Source organism: Vanacampus margaritifer, chromosome 12, assembly GCF_051991255.1.
Source record: "Vanacampus margaritifer isolate UIUO_Vmar chromosome 12, RoL_Vmar_1.0, whole genome shotgun sequence".
NCBI classification, from domain to species: Eukaryota; Metazoa; Chordata; class Actinopteri; order Syngnathiformes; family Syngnathidae; genus Vanacampus; species Vanacampus margaritifer.
In genome coordinates, this window is record NC_135443.1 from 645,025 (window position 1) to 672,235 (window position 27,211).

The window sequence follows — 27,211 nt, forward strand, 5'->3', positions numbered from 1 at the left end:
GGGAGAATCGGCGGATCAGAGCACAACACAAACACACACGTGACTTTTAGACGGCAAAACGTTGCGTCAATGCGCCGAGCGGCCGCATTTGCCCGAGACAAAGACGACATTGACAAGCGGGTCAATAAGAAGCTTTAATAACAAGATATCAGTGCAGAAAAGACAAACTTTTGAGCGGGTTCAAATTCCCATCATAACAACGCTAATACAGGCACTGTCGTGTGTTTAGAATATGCTTGGATATGATTTGATGGGTTGAGTTTTGTAGCTTCTACAAAAGCAGAACGAGCGGCGCCAACTCCGTCACACGACAAGTTCAACGCGAGTGGAAAAAGACAAAAAAAAAAGAACTGAAGAAAGTCAAAGCCGGTTTCTCCACACAAAACACACAACATGCTGATATCGTCTCGGCAAGCCCGAACCCGAAGCCAGGTTCTGCTCGGGGAGCGCCGCCGTCTTCAATTCCAACGCCGGTGACGAGCCGCAGACAAAAGTCCATCCGTTAGCACGTTAGCAACGCTTGCGCTAACGTTCCGACCGCACCAAGTCCGATATTACGGCCACTTCCGATCACAAACCGTCCCCACGTACGCTTACTCACTTTGGCTAACGCTAACTAGCGCCGTCTCCAATCAGCAAATCCACGGCCATATTGTGCACAAATGGACCCCCCAAAAAAATCCCTCCTCGACTCCTTGGAGCGCTTCGTCTTCAATCAGTACGATCAAGTTCTAAAAACCCGCAAGCAGCTGGACTTGGACCGACGACAAACAAAAACCTTCAAACAGCAAAAGGTCTGAGCTGGGAGGTTCGAGTGGGGGCTGCACGGGTTCCAAGTGGGCTTTCAACATCATGTTGCTTCTCGTCACAACTGTGGAAGGTTCTACAAATGGGTTCGAATGAGCTGCGACGGGGCCTGCAAGAGTCCAAGTGGAGAAAAAGGCTTTTCTTTTCCCAGACTTCATGGGTTCGACCAGAGTCGAGAATATGTGGGCCAGAGTCTGTGTTTTGGTTACTAGGCGGGTTCTAGAAAAACACAACGGCTTCTAATAGGATCTCAAAAGTTCGAAAGGAGGTCGGAGTCTGTCTTTTGGAGCAACATGGGTTCTAGAGGTCAAAATGTGGTCCTCGAGTGGAACTTTGAGTTGCAACCAAAGCGTAGCAAGGTTGAAGAGGGTCTTTGTGGGTTCTTGTGGGTTCTTGTGGGCTCAAAACGGATTCAAAAGGAGACCAGCTGGGTCTAGTGTGGGGTCAAAACGGGCTTTTCAGACTTTTTGGGTGTTCTAAAGGTGACTGTGGGTTGTGGTGGGGTCATCATCGCTTCCAACGGTGGCGACGTGGTCCGAATGGGGTCCGAATGGGGTCAAAGGGAGCATTCTGAGACAATGTGTGACAATATTTGGACGGTTCCGCTGGAATCACAAACGGAGTTTTGGATAGTCCAAGCAGTTTTTTGTGAGTTCTTGTCGTCACTCCCTGGGTTTTGACGGGTCAATGTGGTTTCTGGAGAGGAATTTTATTGGGTACCACAAGGTGGTCTTATGGGGTCCCAACGAGTGTTTTCGACAGCTTTTGAGATGAAGTCTTTTCCAAAACTTTCTACTGGAATCAGAACTGCTTCTAATAAGGACCGCAAAGGCTGCAGTTGAGGGTCAAGACGGTGGTTTGGACTCTGCGTTGCCATGTTCAGGCCGGGAGGGTTCTGGACCGGCAGCAAGTCTTGAATGTTTGGGGATGATTTTAGTACAATCTGACGTCGCTGGTCTTTGTGGCTTCTGTGAGGATTCTGGCAGTGGGTTCGAATTTGAGATGATGCGAGTGTCAGGGTGTCAAATGAGCTTGAGTGGGTTCAAGTGACTTGATGTGGGAAATCTTGCGGCTTCGCAAGAGGAGGCACCAAGTGGCGGTCTCGACGAGACGACGGCACACGTCGGGGGACGCAGACGAAGCTTGCGGAAAATATCAGCATGACGTGAAACTAATTCGTCTTATCGAACAATCCATACAAAATCTAAAGACAAATAGAATGCGGTCGGTTCGATGCACACGTGGCACACGTTGACCCGCGAAACAGACTGCCAGCCTGCCGGCCGGCCCGACGCTCTCGTCGGGATTCAAACTACACGGCGCCGTACAAAATACAAAAAAAAACGTTACATGTGGGAAAAGTGAAAAGGACATTTCATCTTTTTCTACTTTCTTAAAGCACAAACAAGAAAAAGGACGAAGAGGACGAAGAGGACGAGTACTGGCCAGCCAAAAAGCAAGACGGCTCGGACCACGTACCGGGACACGTTGACGCTAGCGGGCCGCCGTCAACATTCCAAAAGCGCCACGTGCACGCGTGCAAAGCTCGACGGGGGCAAAAATGGCCGCCGCGCCCGAACGATTGCATCAAAAAAACAAAAACAAAAAAATTAAATAATGCTGTAGGCATAAATAGAAAAGTCAGAAAGGCAACTTTTGATTGACATGTTGGTGGGACAAGAAGATCTACCAAAAAAAAAAAAAAAAAAAAAAAAAAACATCGGAGGAAGCGCAAACGAGCTTTTTGTCCGACGACGTTGGGCTTTTCGTGCGCCGCCAAAAGATTGACACAAATTCCACTCCATCATCTCGTCCGCACCGACAATCGGACCGAGGAGGATTACGGCCACAGACAACAACCACCAAAGGGGAAAAATATATTTAAAAAAAAAAAAAAGAACAATTATGAGGGCATTTTTTTCTTTTCTTTTTAAACCAAACACTTCACCGACATCAAAACAAGAAACATTTTCAATTGAACGAGATCAAAGTGATCAAAATGACCAGAATCATTTGGTCGCTTTCAAAATCTGGACAAGAAAAAAGCAAATTGTTATGAATAATAATGATCTCACCCTCACATGAATAAAGTTACAATATGACAAGAATAAAGTGGAAATATTATTAAACACGTCATTTCATGACAAAATGCAAGCAGCATTTAAGGAGGAGAAAGTTGAAATCTTAACAAAAATAAAGCGGCCATTTTATGGCAACAATATTTAAAGAACATGTTTGAGAAAGAAAGTTAGATTTTACAAGAGAAAAAAAATTAAAATGAAGCCTCAATTTCCCCAAAATATATTACTATTATAATGTCTTCATTTAATGAAAGGAAAAAAACGATAACTTTACGCGTAACCTCATAATATTAAGAACAGAAAGTTGTAAAATGGAAAAAGTTTTGTTTATTTAAAAAAAAAAAGTGGCAATTTGTCAACAATAAAGTTGTCATTTTAGGAGAATATAGTCGTGGTTTTACAATACTTGAGTCGCAATAAGCTCGTCATATTACAAAAATAAAATTCTCATTTTAGTCGAGTGCAACAAGTGGTCATTTTAGAAGAATAAATTGGACAAAAATACATTTGGACGACGACGAGAATTTTTATGTCTGAAGGAAAATCATTTGAATTTGACAAGAACAATCGGAACGAAAGTAAAGTGCGAACTGATACAGAAAAAAATCAACACGATGATGCGGTGCTCATTTGATAAAAACAATCAACGTGTTATTACTTTTTAAAGATCAAATGATTTGGTAAAATTCCAGATGTGCTCTTTTAGCAATACAAACAAATGACTTCGGAATTGTTTTGAGGGGGGGATTTTTTCCCCCCTTCTCAATTCAATGTGGCTGTAATCCTCCCGTGGCCATCGGAATTCTCGTGACAAGTGAAAATCACACCACAAACCGTTACAAAAAGACGACAAAAAGACGACAAAAAGACGACAAAAAGACGACAAAAACACCCTGCGGTCACGCGAGTCCAACAATACGAGTGGAGCATATCAAGGTTAGCGTGTTAGCCAAGATTGCATTTTGTGTTTGTGAAGATTCTACGTCAGAGCTCAACATAAAAAACACGTTTGTTTTGAAAGTGGCAGCAGTTGCCAAAGGAGCAAAACAATCGTTTTGAGCGGAAGGGAAATAAAAACAATCGTTTTTCGGAATGATCGTTGACGTCAAAAAACACGTTTTTTGACGTAGAACGTTTGGACTTTTGACGACGTCAAACTTTGACTTTTGTCAAGAATAAAAAAAAGCTCTCTTTGGGATGCAAAATCGGAATAAAGTACAGATTGTGCGACATTTATTGATCAAACTCATTTGCTTGTTTGAAGGCCTTCACCAACTTACAATCATCCAAATGAGGCAAATTTCAGCAAATATTCTCCAATTTCTGCAACCCTTCATGAAAGAAAGCTGTTGACCTTTTGATCCTTCAGCGACATTTGCCGATCTTTGATTCATGTTATGGAGCAAACCAGCAAGCGATTCGTAATCGATTCAAGTTTGTGCTTTTTTTTTTGCACTCTCGTTGAAATAAGTTTCGGAGTTTGAATCAAGGGTTGGACGTTTTTTTCCCTTCAAAATTCCAATTCAGCAGCGAATTGAACAACAAAAATTGATTGTAATAATCTTTAGTTGCAGCCCAAAAAGAAAACCTTTTTGTTGTTGTTGATATTTTGGCTTTCATTCAAAACGGTCCGAATGAGCCACAAAAGGAAACGTGCGAGCAAAACTATTTTCGAAAGGTTTTCTTTTCCATAGAAATGTTGTCTCAAATTCTGGTCCAAAATGGTCCCAAAATTGTGAGTAGAATTGTGTGCACGTGTGTGTGTGTGTGTGGCATTAGCATTAGCCATACAGCTGGTGTCACGGGTGCGAGATTTAAGTCCTGGAGGGACGCAATGGCTAAAGGCGGATGTGTGCGCGTGTGTGAATCCCGCTGGAACCACAGTCGCACCCCGACGACTAAATAAGGCAGGATGTGCTCATGAGTTAGCTTAGCATGGAGGCTATCGGCCCGGCGGGGTCGGGCTGCTGTGTGGACCGGGGCCGGGTTCTAGGTGGCCTGGTCCAAGGCTCGCAGCAGGTCGCAGCCTTGGAGGAGGTGCAGGCTGCCCTGCAGCGGCACGTTGACCTCGCAGTCGTAGCGGGTCAACTCGGGCAGGAAGGTGCGCTCCAGTGACGGGCCCAGCAGGTGACGGGCCGCACCTGCGGGACGCGCATTCGCGATGCAGATGGAAGAAAAACAGATTTCAATCTTTTGTCACATTTCTCAAAAATGTTGATGAAATATGAACCGTATGTCAAATGAGAGCTGGCAGCCCAAATCCGTGTTTCTCTCGTCGTGTTGGCAGCAGCAAACGAGTTGCAGTTGGGTTCAAAAGTTTTTGGGGTGTTTTTTTTAATGTTTAAAATCCGAACTCAAATCTGGCATCGCGTCGTTGCCAAAGCAAAAACGCTTTTTGCTGCCGTCGACTACGACAGACAAATTTCTGGCATAGAAATGATTGTGATTCTCCATCTTCTTCAGCGCTTGTCCTCACGAGGGTTGCTGGAGCCCATCCCAGCCGGCTTGGGGCAGTAGGCGGGGTACGCCCACAACGGGTTGCCAGCCAATCGCAGATTAGAAACCGTCACAATCGCACCTGTGGACCATTTGGAGCCTTCAATCAAGCGGCCGCGCGCGTCTTTGGAAAGCGGGAAGAAAGCGGCGAGAAGCCACGCACGCTCGCACGCACGCTCGCACGCACGCACGCACGCACGCACGCACGCACACACGCACGCACGCACGCACGCACAGAGACGACATGCAAACTCCGGCCAGGAAGGCCCAAGCCCGACTCGATCCTGGTGCACTGCAAGGCGGACGTGCTAAGCAGCCGTCCACCGTGTCGCCATTGTTTGTAAATCCTCCCTGACGCCGCATGCTAAGCTAGCCAGCTAAGCAGGGAGACGCTTGTTGTCGTGAGAGGAAACCGCAAACTAACCACACGTCACACATGAGTTGCCATGACGACGACGACGACGACGACGACGACTTCTTCCATCTCTTCTACTTGTCATATTTGACAGTTTGATTCACCAAACATGTATTACTTTGTTTTTTTTGGGTTTTAAAACGTTTCAAGATCTTGCACGTTCCACGTCATTGTTCTTTGACACGATTTTTGGAGCAGCTCACCTGTCAGGTTTCTTGGATATTCAGACTTCCTGTGTTGCTGCAAAACGTGGAAAGAGGGAGGAGTCCCGTTGCCCGGCAACATGGCGCCGGGTCGGCGCTCTGGAGGACAAAATGTGACGTTTGAGTTGGCAAAGCGGGACGAGAATCGTTTTCTTCAAATCACACAAGCTCGCACCCGACAACGATCCGCTGCCGCTTTCCATGTCGCCCCTCATCTTCTTCCAGATGCTTCCTGATGTGACGACATCGCCCTGCTCAACACACGCACGCACGCACGCACGCACACACACGACAACAACTTTAACACACGTTGCATGGACACGTACAAGTTGTGAGAAAAGAGTCAAAGTTTGCTTTCCGGTTTGGAAGCAAACAATTCGACAAGTGCTTGTTTACAGTCGAGGTCAAAGTCATGTTAATCCGATTCAAACGTCATTTTCGATTTATTTCACAATGTTTTTGGCTGTACTTCTTCCCCGTAAAATCTTTGATGACTATTTCTGAGTGTCTGGAACGGATTTCTTTGGATTTGCATTTGATTTCCGCTTTGAATTTTCTACGATTGAGTTTGAGTCGAAAAACGCAGATTGGATCAAGTTGGGTTTATTTGTCCGACATCCGTGGAATCCCTTTCAAATGGTTTTGTCGGTTCCCGGTGAAAGGTCATCACAGAGGAGAGCTCAAGTACGCGCTTGCAATGGGAAAATATTTTGCCGGCGCTTTTGCGGCAGGATTTATTGGCAATCGGGAAATGCAACAAGCAAAAGCTGGCGTGGGCGGAGCCACTCACCGACATGCGGCTGAAGGAGCGCTTGATGCTGTTGGCTGGACTCGTGTCTCTGTAATTGTGCACAAAATCCTCCAAGGACCTTCACGCACGCACACACGCACGCACGCACGCACACACAAACACACAAACAAATGCAATTCGTCAACAACGCTGCACGAAACCCCAACAAACTGCCGGCATCCAATGTGGCCCGTTTTGCAAAGCCGTCTTCCTCAACTTTGGTGACTTGAAGCAAAACGGACCCCAAACACAGACCAAAGATGAAGATACGTAAACACGCCCTCTTTTGTCGGGTGCTGCAAACTTTGTCATGCGAGGCCGTTCCGAGGCCGTTTCGAGGCCGTTCCGAGGCCGTTCCGAGGCCGTTCCGAGGCCGTTCCGAGGCCGTTTCGAGGCCGTTCCGAGCCGCGGCGGGAAAGAAAAACTGCAGTTGGCTCCATACATTGCGGGACGTCGCATGGGTGCGATTCTCGTCCACGATGGAATTTGAAAAGAGAGCGACAAGTTGAGAGAATTTCCATCCAAAAGTATTGGGACAGGGCCAGGTGGGCCTGCGTGGCGGCCAATTTGCACTTCTTGACGATGTGACGAAAAGCAGCAGGATGACTTCAAAGTGTTTGGATCGTCTGCTCATATTCTGCCAAATGCTTCAAAACTCATTGGCCTCACAATGCAGAAAAAAAAACTAAGTTCTGCAATACTCACGTCAATCCAAAATAAAATAAAAAAAAAAACTTAAGCTTTGGTCATTTTCAGAAAATGCGATCATAAAAGTCATTTTCAGTGACACGAGAGTGAAAATTGCGCAAGGAAGATCTTGTCACCTTTCTTTGCGCATGACGTGCAGCAGGTTCTGCTGGCAAGATGGCCGCCGCTCGGCCGGGTCGACGGGGTAGGCCTCGCTGGCCGCTTGCCGCCGGTACGTCAACAGGGGGTCCGGGGGCCACTGCAGGTTCTGAATGCCCCCCATTGAAGACAGAGGGGTGCTGGCGGGGGCTTGGTAGGGCGGAATCTGCACGTGCCCCATCATGTACGCCCTCGCCCCGGGACCCGCGGGCCGCTCCTCGCCCGCAGCCCAGGCGGGGCCCGGGGTGGGCGCGGCACGGTAGAGGCCTTGCTGAGGGGGGGGTGAGGAGAGGGGCTGGAAGAGGCTGGCCATGTTGCTGAAACTCTGCTGCTGCGAGGCGGGAAGAGCGCCGAGACCCATGCCGGCGCCGTCCAGGGGCTCGTCGGGGAGGACGGGACTCAGCTGGAAGTCCTCGCCGTCCATGGGGATGTACGGAGCCAACGTCTCCAGGTCAAGGTCGCTCAAGTCCCGCTGAGAAGAAAAACAACAACAACAACAACTCAATTAATATAAAACTAGGACAATGTCTAATGTTACAAAATATAAAGACATTCAATAGTATCGATCCTAAGGATCGGCATCCAGTCGATACCGGCCTTATTTTACAGTATCGGCTACTCGCAACGAGGGCCGATATTTGTATCGGTTGAAAGAAGACTGTACAAGCACATATTGTTGATCAGGACATTTTCTGGCCACTGGATTATTTCTTCTATTTTATTCATGAAAGAGTTCAAACGCAGAATCACAAACATTTGACAAACAAGACAATTCAAAACGCTACGTTTCCATGTGTCGTCATTTGGATATGAGAAACAATCAGTGGGTTTAAAGACGGCAAATCCCATTCAGGAGAAATGCGCATTAGGTATGCTTGATATCGTATGATGTGAATATTTTCGATCTGGTATCCAATCAGCAGATGGAGGCCAAAAATGGACAACTTTGAAAGTCCACCAGCAGAAAATGCAACCATGGAACACCTCGCCTTCGTGAAATGTGGCAGCACACACGAATGCAGACACTTACAATTTGGGAGACCTCTGTTTCCTTTGTTACTTCCACCAGGGAAGATGAACACACACCTCAGTCTTTGCCGAAGCGTCCTCCTCGGTGTCCAGCGCAAAGAGCCTCTCCGTTAGCTCCACCTTCAGGTCTCCGGCGGTACTACCGTCAGTACTGCTGTAGTAGTCGCCGGGGCTGCTGGGCTGAGGACCGCCAAAGTACAAGCACAAGTTGGTTCACATGCGCCACAAGGTTGCCTCCACTACCCTAGGGGGCGCTGCGCTGCGCTCTCACCGTGGAGCAGCTGCTTAGACTTGGGGTGGCGCTGCAGGGCGGCGGCTTCTGCTGGGCTGTAAACGTCGACACCACGTCGCTCTCCGGCGAAAGGGGGGTGCTCGCGAGGGTCTCGCAGGCCCAGGACGGAGGCCCCGGGACCAGGGCTTGATGGGCGTACGCCAGCGCTGCATGTTGGGACGGCTCCTCGAAATGACGATGACCTAGCAAATGGGAAATCCAATTCAAGACCTCTCCATGAAAGCAGGTGGCCAATATCGTACGTAATCGAAAGTGTTGATTGATGATGCGATGTTGATGCTTGCACAAACGTGCTGAAAAGCGACCATTTGGCGGGATCGGCAATCTTTTTTGGTTTGCTATAAACAATCTTGGTGTTTGAGGAAGCGTCATTGATAACTTTTAAAGACTTTGACGACACGTCTACACAATTTAAGACCTCCTTTCAGTAAATAATAAAATAATAATTCAAAAATCTGGAAGAGTGGCCAATATATCGATATATGTCCACTTTTTGCTTGTGTGCTGAAGTTGAGTCGTTTTGAAGTCTGACCCAAATCGAGGCTGATGATGGCGTCCCCGGGCGCGGGCGCCAGCTGGACCAGGTCCTCGGGTTCGTCTTTGAGCTGGCTGAAGAGCACCTCGGTGCCGTTGTCGCCGGCCAAGAAGCCGCCGGCCTGTCGGGGCTTGAACAGCGACTCGGTCTGCTCCAGGGAGAAGATGGTGCTCTTCTCCTCAATATCGCTGCCGATGGAGAGAGAGAGCGAGCGAGCGAGCGAGCGAGAGAGAGAGAGAGAAGGACAAGCTTTACTAAAAATCACAGCAGGTAATAATGACTCATTCCTCACCCTTTCATCTCTTATCACTGGGGTTTTATAGAGTGGACTCTCAGGCTGAAACGATTAATTGAATACTCCTTAATCGCGGTACATGATAAAGCGTATATAATCGATGAATTGTTTAGAGACCTTGCTAAACTTCAAATTGTCTATAACCTCAGAAATTCCGCCTCTCAACAATCCAAAATGAGGGCTGCAACTAATAATCATTTTAATCATCGATGATTTTTACAATTAATGAATAATCGGCCCTTCAATCAAAAACAATGAGCAATTTAGCTATTATATGTTAAGCAAGGTGTCTAAATGATTAATTGATTGAAATAGTCAAGATGAGGCAGCCAAATTCACAAACTCTCATTTGTTAGCTTTAGTGCTGTCAAAGTAAAAGCGAAGAGTTAACGCTGGAGTTGAACTTGAACTTAAAAAAAAATTGCCGAGTTGCTTGTGGGCTTGTACATCGTTCGCTACTTCCCAAGATGCAATCTGGGATGTGCCGCACGCACCGCATGAGGTCTGACATGCTCACGACATTCGCGGCGTCTCACCTGAGTACGTAGTTGACGCAGACGATGCACTGAGGCTGCGAGTTTCGTCCGTTGTAGATGACGGTGCCTTGCGTCTCCACCCACACGAAGCCGCCGCTCTTTGCTAGCATGCGGTACTGACCGCTCACGGCCTGACCTTTGCTGCACACTGTCAAAAACACACACACACACATTGCCAACATCACAAATAATACGTCACATTTGTTTTGGTAACGTGAGCGAAGACCTCAAAAGATGGCATTGAACATCCGCATCTGAATTGGGCATCAGAAACTCAAGTACGAATTGAGACGGGCCCCAACGAGGCAGTCTTGAGCCAAAGTACGTTTTGTAGGCCTTGACATCATCAGATCTGATTTTTCTTCATGAAAAGATTTTGCAGTTTGCCTAGAATGTTTTGGTGGAAGGTATTGTGGATATGATATGTTATGGTTTAGGGCAAGCGTTTTTGGAGGTACATTTATTGGCTGTCATGCCCTGCCAGGTGGGAAGGGAGAGCCACCGTCACAAATGCACGTTTCAGCCATTTATTGAAAGCTGGGACTCAAACACAAGAATGAGGGAAAGAGTTGGAAAGAAGCAGCCTTGTGAGGACGCCAGGTCGTTGACCCATCATCATCATCATCATCATCATCATCATCATGAAGATGGTAAAGGAAGAGGAGCAAGTTCAACAGACCCACACAATTTGGCTTAGCAAAGTTAGCATGCATCAATTAAATGACATGTTTGTGTGCGTCTTACAGTTGAGGTGACTCTTGGTGACGCTGTCAGAGTCCAAAGCGTGATAAAAGTCGTAGATGGAGCGACCCAGCAGATCATCTGGAGTGTAGCCCACCAACTCCGTCACCCTGGAACACACACAAGCACACACACACAAGTTAATACACTTCACAACCATCAAAACGCACAAAACATTCATGAGAAACGGAAAGAATTCAATAAATACAGAAAATAAATGCCCTCCCCAAGTAAATGCTGTTAGGTAAAAGGAAAAAGAAAACTATCCTTCAACAACAACAAAAAAAACTGAAAAAGAAAAACCCAACTTATTTGCTGAATTTGCACCATCAATTTTTAAATATTTGAAGGCGTTTCCTTTAAACACAAGTCGTCCTTCACCGCCATCTTGTGGCATCAAGTCAATTTCAAACCTCATTTCAAGGAAGTGTTAAGTGAGCCGCAGACTTTTGCTGTGGCTAGACAAAACAGCAGCACCCAACTACAAACGTAGACAGATGTCTTCCTCCTTCGTGCAAGTCTGTAGCTAACCAAAACAGCAGAGGAAAAAATAAGGCAGAGAATTGACAGAAAAAATTAGCATTAACTTCTCCCCCAAGTTACTTTTTTTTCTAAAGCAAAAAACATTGTGTAATTATGTCGGTTCAGTCCCCAACCCCAAATCTACTTCCAGTGAGCGACTGCCAACATTTTTTGACACCTCCCTCAAATAAACCCCCCTTTTTCGCATCAGGAAAGAAAATGGTTTCACAAATGCACGTCAATTGAGCATTTTTGTGGGCAGGCCGACAAAAATGGTCGAGCAACACATTCTCAAACTCCGACAAAATTGCCAGCAAATCTGACACCCTCTAGTGGCCACTCCGGCATGCTGCACTGGTGGCCAATGACGCACGGCTTTTCGCCAAGTCAAACCTCCTTCTATGTGTGTGCGTGCGCGCGCCCTAACCAGTGCCAGCACCTTCAATAACCTCATTCACTTAATTGGACGCAGGATTTGGCCACTCGCAACCTCCCAAAAACGGTCTCAAAAGAAAAATGGGCCGCTTGTTTGTAGTTGAGTCACGCAAACACACACGCGCGAGCACACGCACACACGTTAAACCTTTGTCCCGCATGAGCAACTTGAAAAGATTAGAAAACTGCATGCACAAGCTTGTGTCACTTCAATCCGTCTGTGTGTGTGTGTGTGTGTGTGTGTGTGTGTGTGTGTGTGTGTGTGTGTGTTGCCATCACTGTCTTCGTATGCCAGCAATAAGAGAAAAATGATTTCAAACCAGCCTCCAGGTAACTGCAACATTAACAAGGTTGATAACAAAAATAAATGCCTCTTCTCAAATAAACGCGAGAAAAAAAAATCGAAGTCAATCATTTCAGTTGTTCAACTGCATTGCTAACCAAAACAGCAGCCGGCATGCGCACCTGTCGTCGCAGTAGGTGAACTTCATGTCCATGCCGTGTCGGCTCAGGAAGGTCCTGCTGTCCAGCGGCGCTTCGATGTTGGCCGGGTGCGGGACGGGCTGGCACATGAGAACGGTGCAGGCGAGCGCCGGCTCCTTGAACCCGCACGCCGGCCGCTGCGGGGGGCCTGTGTACATCTTCAGCTGGCCCGTGCAGTGCAGCACCTGCCAGGCAACAGAAGGCGACCAATCATTCCAGTTTGAAGTGGTAAGCGCCTTTGGTTTGCTTCCCGTTGGCCTAATACAACTCGCGTCAATCGGACTTGTTTGTTTGGGCCTGCTGGGTTTGAGGCCAGGTTGAGTGCTTTTATTTTGGTAGGTTTTTACTTCCCATTTCTGTTGTTTAATAAAACTCAATCTGCGTTGTATGAACAACAAATTTGAATCTTTATAGTTTATAGTTTTTTTTATTTTATTTTTTAATTATATGAAGTTCTTTTATTTTGGCAGGTTCCTACTTCCCTTCGGCCTTTCAAGCCAAAGCTTTATGTGAACAAAGGACTTTCCTTCTATGTTAATGCTTTTATTTTGGTAAATGTCTACCTCCCATTTCCGTTCCCTCAGCTGCCAGCGCTGTTATTCACTTTTTGTGAACAACAGATTTTATTTTGATCTTTTGTCATGCATTCAAATCCATCTTTTTGATTGCAGAGTTTTTCATTTGGTCGGGTTCTACGTTCCTTAGCCATTGGTTTGATCCGAGTCTCAGCCAGCGGCACCGTTCAGCATTTTGTGAAAAAAGGAATTGTGATCTGGATTTTCTTTTGTGCATTTGAGTCCATCTTTTTGTCATTGACTTCTTTTATTTTGGTAGGCTTCTACTTCTTAATCAGCTGGTGTAATCAAGCAACCTTTTGCAAACAAAGGACTTCTTCTACGTCCATCTTCTGTGTTCATTGCTGTTGATTGTTGTCGCTCACCTTCCAGTTGGCCGACTTGAGGTTGACGGTGCGCCCCCTGTTGGTCACCGTGCACTTCATGCGCATGAAGAAATCCCGCTCGGTGCTCTGCTCTTTGCTCTTTTTCCCAAAGCCGCCGCCTGGAAACATGTCATCAAATAAATCCATAAATAAACGACAAAACGCATTTGAAAACCCGCCTTCTGTTTGTTTACACGTTTGTTATCGTTGGGTTGAAAGCGGATCTTGACTCCAGTGCTGCAGACACTTTGGATTGACTGGCAGCAGTCACATGTCAAACATTTTTTTCAAATTTGGATAATATGAATTTATTTAATCTAAAAAATCCTGACAATACAAACATGCAAGCAAGCAGGAGGCCGAGGGTCTCGTGGTGATTGGGCACAAATGAAAATGCTTGAAAATGTATAATAATGTATTATTCGTCAACAAGTGTGCGACTTTTTTTTTTGGACGCGCTCGAACTATATGTGTGTGCATGTGTGTGTGTGTGCGTGAGAGAGGAGGAAAAAGAAGTATGAAACAAACCAGATTGCTCCGCTTGTGCCACTGATAAGACTTATCAACAGCATGTGTGCAATGTCACGTGTGTGTTACTTTCTTTCTCCTACCAAACACACACACACTCTCACACACACGCACGCACGCTCTCACACTCTCTGCTGTCGACATGACCTCTGAGCTGGCGTTTGTATGTCGCGCTCATGAGATAGGATGTTGCGCAACTATTGTGGTCTTTACTCTTAAGAGGCCCACAGGCACATTGAAGTTGTCTCCGTGAGCTGCTGGCATGTTGATGTCAGCAAATAGAATCCAGCCGAAGCTACAATACATTTCGGATTTGAAGTTTATATACCACCAAGGGTTTGAAATACAACCACACTAACTGACAAGAATTCATTTGGTGGCTTGGTGATGAAGTGCTGCCTCCACGAGGGAAAATACTGTCAAATTGTGTTGGTGAGCGTTCAACTGGCTGCCACAACATTCCACAAAAAGCACTCAAAACAGCCAAGATGAGCCACATTGTTCATTCGTGCGTGTGCGTGTGTGTGTTGTGTGTGTGTTGTGTGTGTTCACACTGACTGGCTGTCTTCAGGCTGAGGTTCTCTCTGATCTCGTCGTGGTCGCACGGGTGCGTGAAGTCAAATATGCTTTGGCCAGTCAGCTCCACCTGACAAGCACAAAAAGAAACGGTTGAATGTTATGACCTCAAATTGGAAAAGACAACGCTTCGAAAAGTCAACTTCAAGCGCGGCCGTCCGCATTTGCGCATCGAAAACAAAGTGGCCGACAAAATCAGGACATGCAAATCATAATAGATGCCAGCATTGACCAACACAAAAGTGGTTCGATGATGATGACGATTGCTCTGCTCTTAAGAGTAACAACAATAAAGCTGCTAATCTGTCTGTTGTTAAAACAAAATCGGATTATTTACTCAAGTCGACTTTTAAGGTACACGTAAATGCGTTAGGATACAACACAAATTTAATTTACTGGCCCAACATGCATCGATAACACAGTTAGAATTTTTTTTTAAATGTCTTTTGGGGGTGGGAACACATCACAGAACTGAGGGAGACTTTCTGCGCATGCTCACTATCTGACTTAGCAAAATGCACGGCATTCATAAGACTTTGTGATTTGATGAAGAAAGGGGCGGGGTTAGTATTACCGGTACGAAGTAAAACTAAAGTATTGTCCTTATACTGAAAGGTATTGCACGTTGTTATTTAATAATTCAAATATATTCTTGATAATAAAAATACAGGATCAAGAAAAAATAAAAATGAAGGAATTACTTATTATTATTCATCTGGATTAACATTTTTGAATCAATACGCTCTTAGCATTCATTTATGAATCTTTTCATATGATGCAGTTTTAAATATACAGTAAAATTGTTTTTGCATTTTACTTTAATACTCTTATTTAAATAAAAACGATGAATTAATTACTATTACAGGGTGACCTCATCTTGCACAAACCATGTTATGTATTTTGAAAGGATTCATGAGACTAATGGTGGCATAGCGCCCCCTATGGTAGTGGAGGTAAAACAACTGAAGCAGCAATTCCGCTTAACGGTGCGTGACTGTCACCTGTGTGCGTGCGTGCGTGTGCGTGTGTGTGTGTGTGTGTGTGTGTGCGTACCTGCGTGAGGCCCATGAACTTGTTGATGTTCTCGGACAGGAAGATCATGTCGCCATCGGCCGTTACCACGGTGATGAAGCCCTCCAGAGACTTCAGGTACAAGCTGCTCATCTGCTCGTCATCGCTGCCGTTGCAGCCTGCGGGCACACGCGCGCACACGCACACATTAGAAACGCACGCGTTTGTGTGCACATGCTACAGTGCGCTTCTTCGGCTCGGATCAAAACAAACGAGCACAGACCCTTTGACGCCCGCGGCGCCGCCCGCACCGTTTGAGCGTTTAGTTCGCTCAAGTGTGAACACTTTCAATCTGAAGCGACAACACATCAACTGCAAGTGCAATTTTTTCAAGAAAATCAACTGTTGTTGCCAATTTTATCCACTGGAGGTCGCACTGACGACCACTCAGGTGACCCTTAACCACGTCAATGATGAACGTCTGCTTGTCAGAATTTGATGTGTGATATTGATGCGCTTGTGAAGGCTAACGCGAGGTCCAGACTGAATACGAAATGTTGCGTTGCGCCACGCGTCTCGCGGGCGCTTGTTCGCAGTGGAACGAACTAAAGGGGGTTCCTTCGGCGGAAAAGAGGAGGAGCTCCTCCTCCTACTATGACAAAGTTTGAACATCGCTAATCAATCAGCTGACCGGCGGTTGTGTAGGATGCTAAATGCTAACTTGGTTGCGAGTTCAACAGCAAGAAACAAGTCAATCCACTCAGCAGACCAATCACGGCTCGTCTGCTTTGTGGCGCTGAGCCGTGATTGGTCGTTCGAGTAAGTGTGATGTCATTTTCAGTCGGCAAGTTGAAAACGGCCGCCTCAGAAAAACGGGTGGATTTTGCTGCTTAATTCAAATTGCTCTTGACACCAGAATTTTGTAGATGCGTTTCCCCAAAAAGCTCACATATTTTTGTTTATATTGAGGACAGTTTGGGCAGGTAAAACAATATTAAGTAGGAAATTTGTGTGTGTGTGTGTGTGTGCATGTCTTCTCCCACAAAGGCCAGTAGTTGATGAGAGAGGATGGGCGGGCGTGGGTGTGTTGGGAGGAGGAGGAGTGGGGGGGTCGTTCTGTCCGAGGGGAAGATCGCAGTTCCTCCAGTGCTTCCCTCCGATAAGACTTTTGACTTGTGAAAGCTTCCAGTGGGGCCTCGGGTCTGGACCGAGGCCCAGATGGCGTCCGACGGCCCCCTCGGGGGGAGCCCAAGAGCTTTCTCACGGGGGAGGGGGGGGGGGGGGTTGACTCTGGGTCCGGTCCAAAAGGCCGGCGGCAGGCAACTTTGGCCTACATACTTAGCTGTGATTAGAGAACATTTGGAGGGAGCCCGGTTGCACTTTTCTTCTCTGTTGTTCTTGGGTTGCGTAAGCGTCCTGCTTGGACCGCAATTGGTTGATGGGAGCACATCACGTGAGCACTTTGGATTTTTTGGACCAATCCAAGACAGTACACGCTTGACGACGTATTGATGGAGTTTAAGATGTCTTTGTCCACCAACGTTGACCTTTTAACTGACCAATGCGCTGTTCTTTGCTGTCTATTGAGGCGCACGTCAGCAGCTAGCCTAGCTTAGCCTAGCTTAGCTTCACCTAGCCTAGCTGTGTTCGACATTTGGCATTAGATTGTCCTTAGTGCAAAACCAGAATAAAAATTAACATATTATCTCAAAATGATCAACAAGCAGAAATCTAGTATAGTGTGGACCCCCAGTTATTCGCAGGGGACGCGGACCGGGCTGGCCCAGGAAAATCTGCGAATAATTGATATCCGTTATTAGAAAAACTCTTGAATAAGTGGAAAAGAATAAAGACTGTAAAAAAAACAACAACACATCTGCGAATAGGCGAATGTTGAACCGTGAATACACACGGGTCCAATTTGTAGTATTATATAGTAGAGAATAGTACAGTGAAGTATGTTCTATTGTTGCGTTTAGCATAAAAACACCAATACTATCACTTTAACAGATTTTTCTTTTAGTAATATTCATCAAAAGCGGACAAAGAAAAAGTTAACGTTAACCTAGTGACTGACACCAGAATGTGTTTAAACTCTTTGACTGCCAGACGTTTTGAGAAAAGGGATGCCGTGGGTGCCAGCCGATTTTAAGCATTTTTGACTGATCTTTCAAGGTCCACAGAAAATTATGTGTTTGGACTATGGAAACACACATACTACCAAAAAAAGATTGGACTCTCATCTTTCATCAGAAAAAAAAAGTTTGTTTCTACCTTATTCCGTTTTTCAGTAATCAACAATAGAAAATGGTTAGTTTCACCTCTGTTTTGAAACAAACGTCTTTTAACGTCTTTGGCACTCCTCCATAGGATTTTACTAAACGTTATTTAACGTTTTTGGCAGTCAAAGAGCTAATATTGGTCAAGTCGATGGGTAGACGTGGAAGAGGGTTTGACCAGATCAACAGATGCCAAACAGATCCCCGTGGATGGCGGATTACACAAGTCGAAGATTTATATTCGGCTGTGACTCTCATCACATCGATGAGAGTTTAGATGCAAAAGGCAGAAAGCATAAATAATTGACATGTACAGTGTTATCCATTTTTTTGTTTGGTGGTGTGCCGGGAGATTTTTTTCAAACTTAAAAAGTGCGCCTTGGCTCATGAACGGTTGGCAATCAGCGGTTTCGACGACCCGATGAAACCAGAAAGCATTTCATCTGAGAAAAATGAAAAGTGCAGGAAGTTGCAGTACACGCCAAATTGAACTCTGATTCCAAGTCAGGCCAGCGATGCTAAGCTAAAGGCTAATCGCAGTCATTTTTGTAAGGTGCGAATGATTATGCTGAAGAAAAATCGGTGGTTGACTTTGTATCAGAACCTGACTTGTGTGTGCGTGATCTTGTTGGCGCCACGCCGCGAGGCTGTTATGGCTAGCTGCAGTAATGCCGGCAGCCGTCTGCCGTTGGGCAGAGTCCTCCACTTCCTCTCCAATCTTTCCTCACATCTCGCTTTAATCGCGACACTCATCTCGCTGTATCCTCACATGCACTTTTGTGGCCAAACGGAATGAATAAATAAACACCTCAGTGGGAATGAAAAGGCTGAATCCGAATGGAAAGTCGTTCGGAATCACGGGAGTGGCAGAATATTCCTTTGGTCAATCCAAACCAGCGCCATGCAGACGCTTGGTTCGGAATGGCGAGGCTGCGTCCGGCATGCGCCAGGCTCCGTCTTGACGTCGTCGTTTCCACCCTCTAAAATGGCGGCGGCGCCCCAGAGCTCGTCTGCGAGGGCAGAACTTGTTTTGATCAAGATGTTGCTTCAATGAAAGTGTTCACACTCACAACTGCTAAATGAACAATAAACTCCATCTTGATAAATCACGTGATCGATGTCCGTGCGTCCCGCGGCTGCCGCCGGCCTGATCTGATTAAACGGCAACGGATCACGTCACATGGAAGCAGGTGACCAGAGATCTTCCTTCGGAATGATTTCAATCGGAATGACGAAAAAGTCTCCATGAAAAGCCGGCTATTGTCGACTGCACATTATCACCCGTTGGCATAACAGAAACAACCTGCGCAGCATCAACCTGACTCCTCCCCTTCCTAACACCTCCAGCCTCGAACCGTGTCCGCAAGGCTCAATTGGCTACACCAACCCTCGTCTTTGACCTCCCTGCATGCGTGCGTGCGTGCGTGTACCTGCGGCAAAGAGTCGGCGCGTGCGCAGGAAGCTGATGGCCAGCCTCATGATGGAGGCTTTGTCCAGGTGAGCGCTGACGCTGTGCGGCAGCGGCAGCTGGTGGGCCAGCTCGTAAAACACTTCCGTTTCTTTACTGCGGCGACAGCGAGCGGCGTCACGAGACTTCTCCTTGCGGCGCTCTGAGCTGCCCCTGCGACACACAAACAACAACGACACGTCAGTATTTGCTCAGATTTCCAACCTGTTGGTGTAATAATGTAAATATTGCGACTTCCCGGACCCTCGGAGACAGACAGACACACACACACACACACACACACACACACACACACACACACACACACACACACACACACACACACACGTCAAGAAACGCACAACGGAGAGGACACAATCACGTCCAGGAAAAGGCCGAGAACAGATCAACCTGACTTTTGATCCAATGTGCCACCAAGTGCGTCTGTCTCTGCTGATTACACTCATTAACTCTTTGACTGCCAAAAACGTTAAATAACGTTTAGTAAAATCCTATGGAGGAGTGCCAAAGACGTTAAAAGACGTTTGTTTCAAAACAGAGGTGAAACTCACCATTTTCTATTGTTGATTACTGAAAAACGGAATAAGGTAGAAACAAACTTTTTTATTTCTGATGAAAGATGAGAGTCCAATCTTTCGTTTGGTAGTATGTGTGTTTCCATAGTCCAAACGCATAATTTTCTATGGACCTTGAAAGATCAGTCAAAATGCTTAAAATTGGCTGGCACCCACGGCATCCCTTTTCTGAAAACGTCTGGCAGTCAAAGAGTTAACCTACATTATTATTATTTTTTTTTTTTAAGAAAATTTTTCTCTAGAGCTCAGTATTGTTCATTCGATTTGACATCCTCATTGCTCTCCTTTTTAAAAAAAAAAAAATTAATTAAAAAAAAAAAAACCTTCATTGATGTGTGTGCGTGTGTCCACCCTTTGATTGTGTGCGTCCATTGTGTTGCAGGATGCCAAACAATTGGGGCGGCGGCAGCGAGACTCCTGGTGTGGCAGCCCAATCTTCTGATGTGCTCGCCACCCACTTCCTGTCTGGAAGTCCAGCAAGTGACGAAGGTCCAATGGTAATGTACAACCACGGCCAACGAGTGAAAAGATTCCTGTTTTGCAAGTGTGGCAGACCTCAGGGATGCGAGTCCGACCCACTCGCGATAGGTGAAATTAGGTGTTAGCTTTATCCAGGGGAAGTTCTAGGATCTGAGGTTTCAGGGTGCTGAGCTCTTATTTTAACTTAGTCTCTGTTCAGCTAAAACATTTCCTTAACACCAACCCAACAACAAACGGTAAGTTATGGATTAACCGCAGAAAAAATGTTGAATGATATGTTGATATTGAGTGGTAGATGAAAAGAAATGTTCCGCATCTCCCGGTTAAGACGGGTACTATGTGAAGACGGCACGTTTACGAATGAGGTAAAAAAGGATCAAACAAATTGAAGAGTTTCCATTGTGACATTTTCAGTGCAGTCGAGCAAAATCCTTCAAGGCAACAGGACGCAATGCTTGAGCTCACACGCAAATAAAACAATCAATAGAAGACAGAACAAGATGATTTTCGAGCTACGTTATCTCCGATTTGTGTGACAAAAGCACATTCAAAATCGACAAAGCAATCAGCGTCCTCTTGCTTTGACGGACAACACGCGCACGCACGCACGCACGACGCTAAATCAAAGAGACTTTAGCCAAATGTCAATGTTTGATAGAGTTTGGTTGTGCAATGCACACCAAGTGGGAGGGGGGCAAAATCCTCTCTATGCTTCACAATTACAAATTACAAAGATGGACAAAAACTGACTTAAGTAGAATAATGCGGTAATTGGTGGCACTTTGATTTTTACTCATCTGGACTACAAATATGGCCGACAAAAAGCAAAAAGGGACCAAAGTAGCATAACGGGTGAATTAGTGGCACTTTTATTTGAACTCTTCAGGACTACAACTATGTCTGACAAAAAGTGGATGAGGTTTACTGCAGTAAATTTACTGCAGAAGGGCATGCATGTGTGTTGAGGGGAACCAAATAAATCCACTGTAGTCCTATCACCCGAGGACTACAAATATGGCATAACAGCAGATTAGTGTGTTTGTTGTTTGCGTGCGTGTGGATCCGTGTAGTTGCATGTGCTGGTTTATGTTTGTGTTCTCCCCTGCATATAGTCTCATCACTAAAGAACTACAAAGATGGCCACCAAAAGTGTGCGCCATCAATTTTCTCCAGATGCTTGCAAACGTGTTGAAAAGCCACAAGAAGTTGGCACGGCTGGCAGAGAGGAAGCCAGTCGCGCCAACATGGCCGCCGGGCGTGTTGACCCGTTTTCCTGTGTGGACATCAAAAGGAACGCGGCCAGCCAAAAGTCTGCCGTCACGGCACTCGTTTGTCTCCCTCGCCATCTTTGGGATGTCTTTTCCGCGCCCCGGATTAGCGAACATCAAAAAAGAAGACGACGACCGGCCGCGCTCCAAACCTGATGAAAACAATTACGTGACGTCTCCTCTCGGCTCACTAATCAATCGGTTGATGGCGTTTGGCCGCCGCTTGCATCATAGCCAGACCACGTGTGTGCGTACGAGAGACGACAGGAGATCAAGTGTATTGATCACCAACACACACGCACGCACGCACTTTCACACGCTCAGTTCTATGTAATCACGCACACACGCACCGTAACCTTCACGTGAACGTGCCAAGTGAAACATTGTGTTGCCCTTTCACATACCAGCAAAGTGTGCCTGTGTTTTACATTGAAACACACACACACGGTCTTCTTGTGACCAAGTTACTGTTGTGATAACAAGCTGAGAGGCACTAATAGGAAACACAACCTCCAGAACACAGCAGGTGTGTGTGTGTTAGCCTAGTTGGGTTTGTGTGAGAAACTAGTGTGTGTGTGTGTAAATTGTTGCCACACTTGTTTTATATTCCAGAATGAAATGAAGTCAGCGAGTGGTGCCTTGGATTCAAAATGGCCGCCGTGCTCCAAAGCATGACGGACTGTGGAACATCGCGCGTTGTTTACAAAACAAGAGAGAGCAAAGTTTCTTTTTCATGCTCATTTGTTTCCCTTCAGAGCAGTGAAAAGTTCTTGTTTCTCTTTCATGTTTGTCAAAGCAACTTGAAAACACCATTTTTGAAAAATGTGCCGCCGGTAACCTTTTGGGACGTCACAATCACATTTCGTATTGATGATGCTTACGCGAGCGCTTCTGGCTTTTTGGGTTTGGATGGAACACGAGCAAATAGGCTGGAGGAACTTTGAGAGGTTCTGCCTCAGATGAGGAAGTTGCCAGATGTGGCGTGTGGCATCTTTCCAGGCACAACATGACAACAAGCCCAGTCGGACCCACACCACCATCATCGTTCAAACTACTCGTTGGGTCAACGCGCTGCCAGGGCCAACTCCAAAATAAAATGCAAACATTGAATGACAACAATGATTTGTTTGGCTTTTATTTTCAAGTTGGCCATTTTAAACACACACACACGCACACACACGCACGCACGCACACACACTTTTCCTTGCTTACAGTCGGCCTTCCTGCACTTGTGGGCCCGGTCGACACAAACAAACACAGCAACAATACAGCGTTGGCTAATCTGTGATCCTGCGGAACACCGTGTTCTGGAAACACGCACACACGGCCAGACAAACAGCGATCCCACTCCGGGCCCCCAGATTGAGCTCAATCAGGGGAAGAACGATGCCGGCGATTGCTGATGATTGCGATAGGCCATGACGGGAAGACAAGGTCGTGCACACGCGCACAAACACACACACACGCGTAAACAAGCCCACACTGAGTGTGGACACAGGCGGCCCGATTGAGACGAGCTCAGAGGCAATGGCTTGGGAGGGGGGGGGGGTGCGACGGTGGGGGGGGGCACAGGTGGCATTTGCCAACCAGACGACGAGTCGGAATACCAAACAAGATGCCAGAAGGGCGGGACAGGAAGTCACATGAAAATACACAAACACACGCTCACAATCTCAATTTCACTCGGGCATTTTCTCATTTGCACAAACTGAATTCTTCATCCGGCAACATGCAGATGTTTTCCCCTTCAAAGTGTCATCGTGACAACGCGGGAGTGAAAACACGAAGAGAAAACAAACAAACACGAGCGAAAACGGCGTTCTTGGAGTCGACGGCATTTTATTGAAAAAGAATTGCGGCAAATTGAGCAACAAGCAATTTCCTCCAGTTTAGTTGCAGCTGGCACGAAGCGTTCCAATCATGTCAAGAAAAAATTCTTGCCGTCTGCGAAGCCCAATTCAGACAAAAAACAGCAACATTTTGTTTCCTCGTTTGTCAGGCAAGGCACGTCGTTGAGCGGCGACATTTTGTTCTCGTCCCAATTCACTCATTTCTGCAACTTTGCACCTCAAGATTTGTGATCATAAATGTTGAAATTTAAGATTGTCAGCCTCAGATCCGATTTTTGGGACCGACACGCCTCAGACTAACGGAAGACAAAAGATTGTCTGGCATTTATCGTCCTTGTTTGGGAAGAAGCCAAACTGGGACGAAAGCAGCCCAATTGTCTTCATGTGTTCAGGGGTGGCCAATTCCGCTCCCCGAGAGCAGGAGTGTCGCATGTCTGACATGTTTCCCTTCTCCAACACACCTGATGGACATGATCAGCTCATCAGCAAGCTTTGCAGAAGCCTGATGACGATCCCGATCATTGGAATGAGCTGGAAAGTTGCAAATCGGGCGCGTCAAATCCCATCCAAAGAGAAAACGCAGAAATGCGCAAGAAAATGTGACTGAGACAAGACAGAGTGTTGGCTAACGGCTAAACGGTGGTTTGAGATTGTTGACCTCTCCCGGTTATTTTGCCGCGGCGCCTATTTGGTGTCCGCTTTCCTGATTGCGAGCACACGTTGAAACGTTGCGCCTGCCGGTCAGGAGCGGCTGACGTCAGCGCAGCAACAGGATGTTCCGCCAAAAAACATGAGAACATCCTCCAACGCCGACTGAGCCCGTCTTGTTATTGGGTCCGGGCCGGCTGCTAATTAACATGACAGGTCACATGACGTCAGGCTGAGCGGAAGCGTGTGCGCGCGCGCGTGCGCAAGTCAAGTAGAAACGTATCAATACTTTGTAGAATAGATTATTTTATTGATTATTATTGATCCAATTGCATTAAAGTTGATTGCAGATTCATTGATCCGATTTTGTACTTTGAAGAAAAACTAATCATTTGTTTTCAACTGTTTTGATGCCAATCCAACAAAACATGTCTTTCACGGGTACGACAATTAATTGACAGCTAATGGATGATGAAATTCACAGACAACTATTTTGATGACCAATTGACCACGTTTAACCTACAATTGTCTGATTTTCTCGGTGGTTTCCGATTGCACTAAACAAATGCTTCTCAATTATTTTCTGTTTACTAAAGAAAGTGGCTGGACCTCCGCCAAGGTCAGACGACATTTGCCGTAACTTGGCATCGTCCCAGCAGACAGCCAGTCAACAAACGCTCAAGCAGACGCCGTCGTGGTTATCGCGAACGTGAGCGATCTGGCCGCTGGACCGCGACGACAATCGGGTCCACGGACGTGTCGGGTGAACGGAAACGGCCCCGCACGCACTTTCTCTGCAGCCACGCGCTCAGCCGGCAGCTTCTCCAAAATGGCTGAAGGCGGCGATGAGGAAGAGCAGGCCACAGAGGCTCCACTGTGTGTGCCTTTTCGGCTTAATACCTGCTCTGTACAGACCCCCCCCCCCCCCCCCCCCAGCCAGCTAGCGCACACACACACACACACACACACACACACACACACACACACACACACACACACACACACACACACACAGCTCGGTGTCAGCCGGCTGCAAACACGAACATGACAACTTCAAAAGAGACAACAAAGACCAGGATGAAGACAATGATGAAGATGATGATGATGATGAAGTCATGGATGTCCTCCTCTGGTGTTCATCACAAACTGAACCACAACAAAAACCAAGCACATCAGAGATATAAATTCCACGTAGAAGCTTCCTCGTATGCTCACTTGCACAAAAAACAACAATTTATTATTATTTTTCTCATTGAACATTTACTCCCCTTATAAACTTTGAGTGGATTTGCTGCCACTGCAATCAAGGGCCACCCACGCACCTGCTAGGATTTTGTTCTTTTTTTGGGGGGGCTCAACAGTCGCCCATGTTTGTCAGGACGAGGCCTCAACACCCAAGCAACATTTCACTGTTGGTGGAACACGTCAGACTTTTACCAGTTGAAGTGTAAATCTCATTTTTGTTTTCCCCAGCTGAGCGGGTTCAACATCCACTTTTTTTTCCTGCCAAAAGATTTTCAACACGCACGCACGCACGCACGCCTTTGACAGCTGAAAGGGCTGAGTGGCTGAATATCTCTTTTTTTGGTCACAGTTTAAAGGCTTAAACATGCAACATGCCTTTTACCGATGAAAAGGTTCAATCATTCCGTTTTTTGAACAAAAGGGTTAGTAGGCACCAACACTTTTAACATTAAAATCAACCTGGCAACTTTTTTCATTCGGCAAATGAAAACATGTTTAAATGAATTTCTAACAATTAGAAATTGCACATCACATTTTTTAAATGAATTTCTAACAATTAGAAATTGCACATCACATTTAAAATGAACAAAGCTATCAAGACACTTTTCCCATTATAAGCTCTTTCTTCTTCTTTTTTTTTTTTTTTTAAGAGTTAGCCTCGAAATAAAATAAATAGATCAAATAAATCCATAAACTGGATTGGTTATTTGCAGCTGATGTGTGAAAGGTGACAATGAAAAGAAATTAGGTTTCAGTTTTCAGCTTATAAACATTTCTAAACCAAACTTCTATTCATTAGCATCAGAAGCCTTCAGAACAGCAACACAACTAAATAAATAAATCCATTCATTTCGGAATACATTTCCTGCACCAAAAAGTAAGCTAAGGTTTCGATTCGAATTAAATAACATCAAGTTCAAAACGTAAATCCTGATGCAATGCGGCTGCAAACTACAAAAACTATCAACAGATCGATTACGTCATTAGTATTTGCAAACGTCATGACAAGGATTGTAAAGTCCGACATTTTAGATTGGATGGATTGGGCAGGTGTACCTAATCAAGTGGCCGGGTTTGCCTTTGAAACCAACTTTTACTTTATTGTGTCTTAGTGAAAAGTTTCACTTTTCTGCGTTACACCTCCACGTATGTGCATTTCAAACGCACTTGAAAGCAAATAAGGCAAGACGGCAACTTTCACAAGTGAAAACTTTGAAAGACATTCAGAAATACAAATGTAAGTCATCTTACCTCTTCTTCTCCTTGTCGGCTGTCATCTTTTCACCGACAACAAATCTCAAATCAAGAAAATTAAAAAGAAAATTGAAAATAAACCAAAGCTCCAAGAATACAAAAGTGCGTGTCGGTGGCAAGCTGCGCGTCTTTAGTCCGCTCAAGAGTGAAGGTGAGTCGGCCACCAGCACAACGGAGGCTCGCTGGTCGCTTAGGGAACCAGGGCCGTACAGTCTCAGAACACTGCCGAGGATTGTACAGCCTCTCCCCGAAAAGGAGATCCACGGGAGGCCCGCAAACAAGTCGCCCCCCCCAAAAAAAACAACCAGCACAAGCTGACGTCCGGACGCTTGACGGACGGCTTCTGCTCGCTCAGCGACTGATTTTCTGACTGAATGACTGACGTGTGACGGACGGACTGACCGGCAGTGGAGTTGCAGCTCCTCAGCGTCCATTGGCTGAAAGTCACAGGGCGGGAACGCCCGCCAGCTAACAGGCCCCGCCCCCGGAAACCTGCACTTGCATGTTTTTCATGCAACACGTATAGTAGCACAAGCACAAGTTTTGGTCAGATTCTAATTTTAGAAAGTTACACAAAGTATTT

The 27,211-nt window shown here is 46.1% G+C and overlaps 1 protein-coding gene across 1 annotated transcript; it reads right to left on the reverse strand.

Annotated features, from left to right (window-relative positions):
* Window positions 1–121: 121 nt before the first annotated feature.
* epas1b (endothelial PAS domain protein 1b) lies at window positions 122–27,012 on the reverse strand. The gene is made up of 16 exons (XM_077581503.1): window positions 26,626–27,012; window positions 19,271–19,461; window positions 15,604–15,740; window positions 14,533–14,620; window positions 13,447–13,565; window positions 12,489–12,691; window positions 11,070–11,176; window positions 10,326–10,473; window positions 9,492–9,682; window positions 8,939–9,141; window positions 8,725–8,847; window positions 7,617–8,110; window positions 6,793–6,871; window positions 6,178–6,253; window positions 6,003–6,101; window positions 122–5,029 (listed from the first exon to the last, which is right to left on the reverse strand). The coding sequence occupies exons 1-16, from the start codon at window positions 26,649–26,651 to the stop codon at window positions 4,878–4,880; spliced, it is 2,436 nt and encodes an 811-aa protein (XP_077437629.1). The 5' UTR covers window positions 26,652–27,012; the 3' UTR covers window positions 122–4,877.
* Window positions 27,013–27,211: the final 199 nt, after the last annotated feature.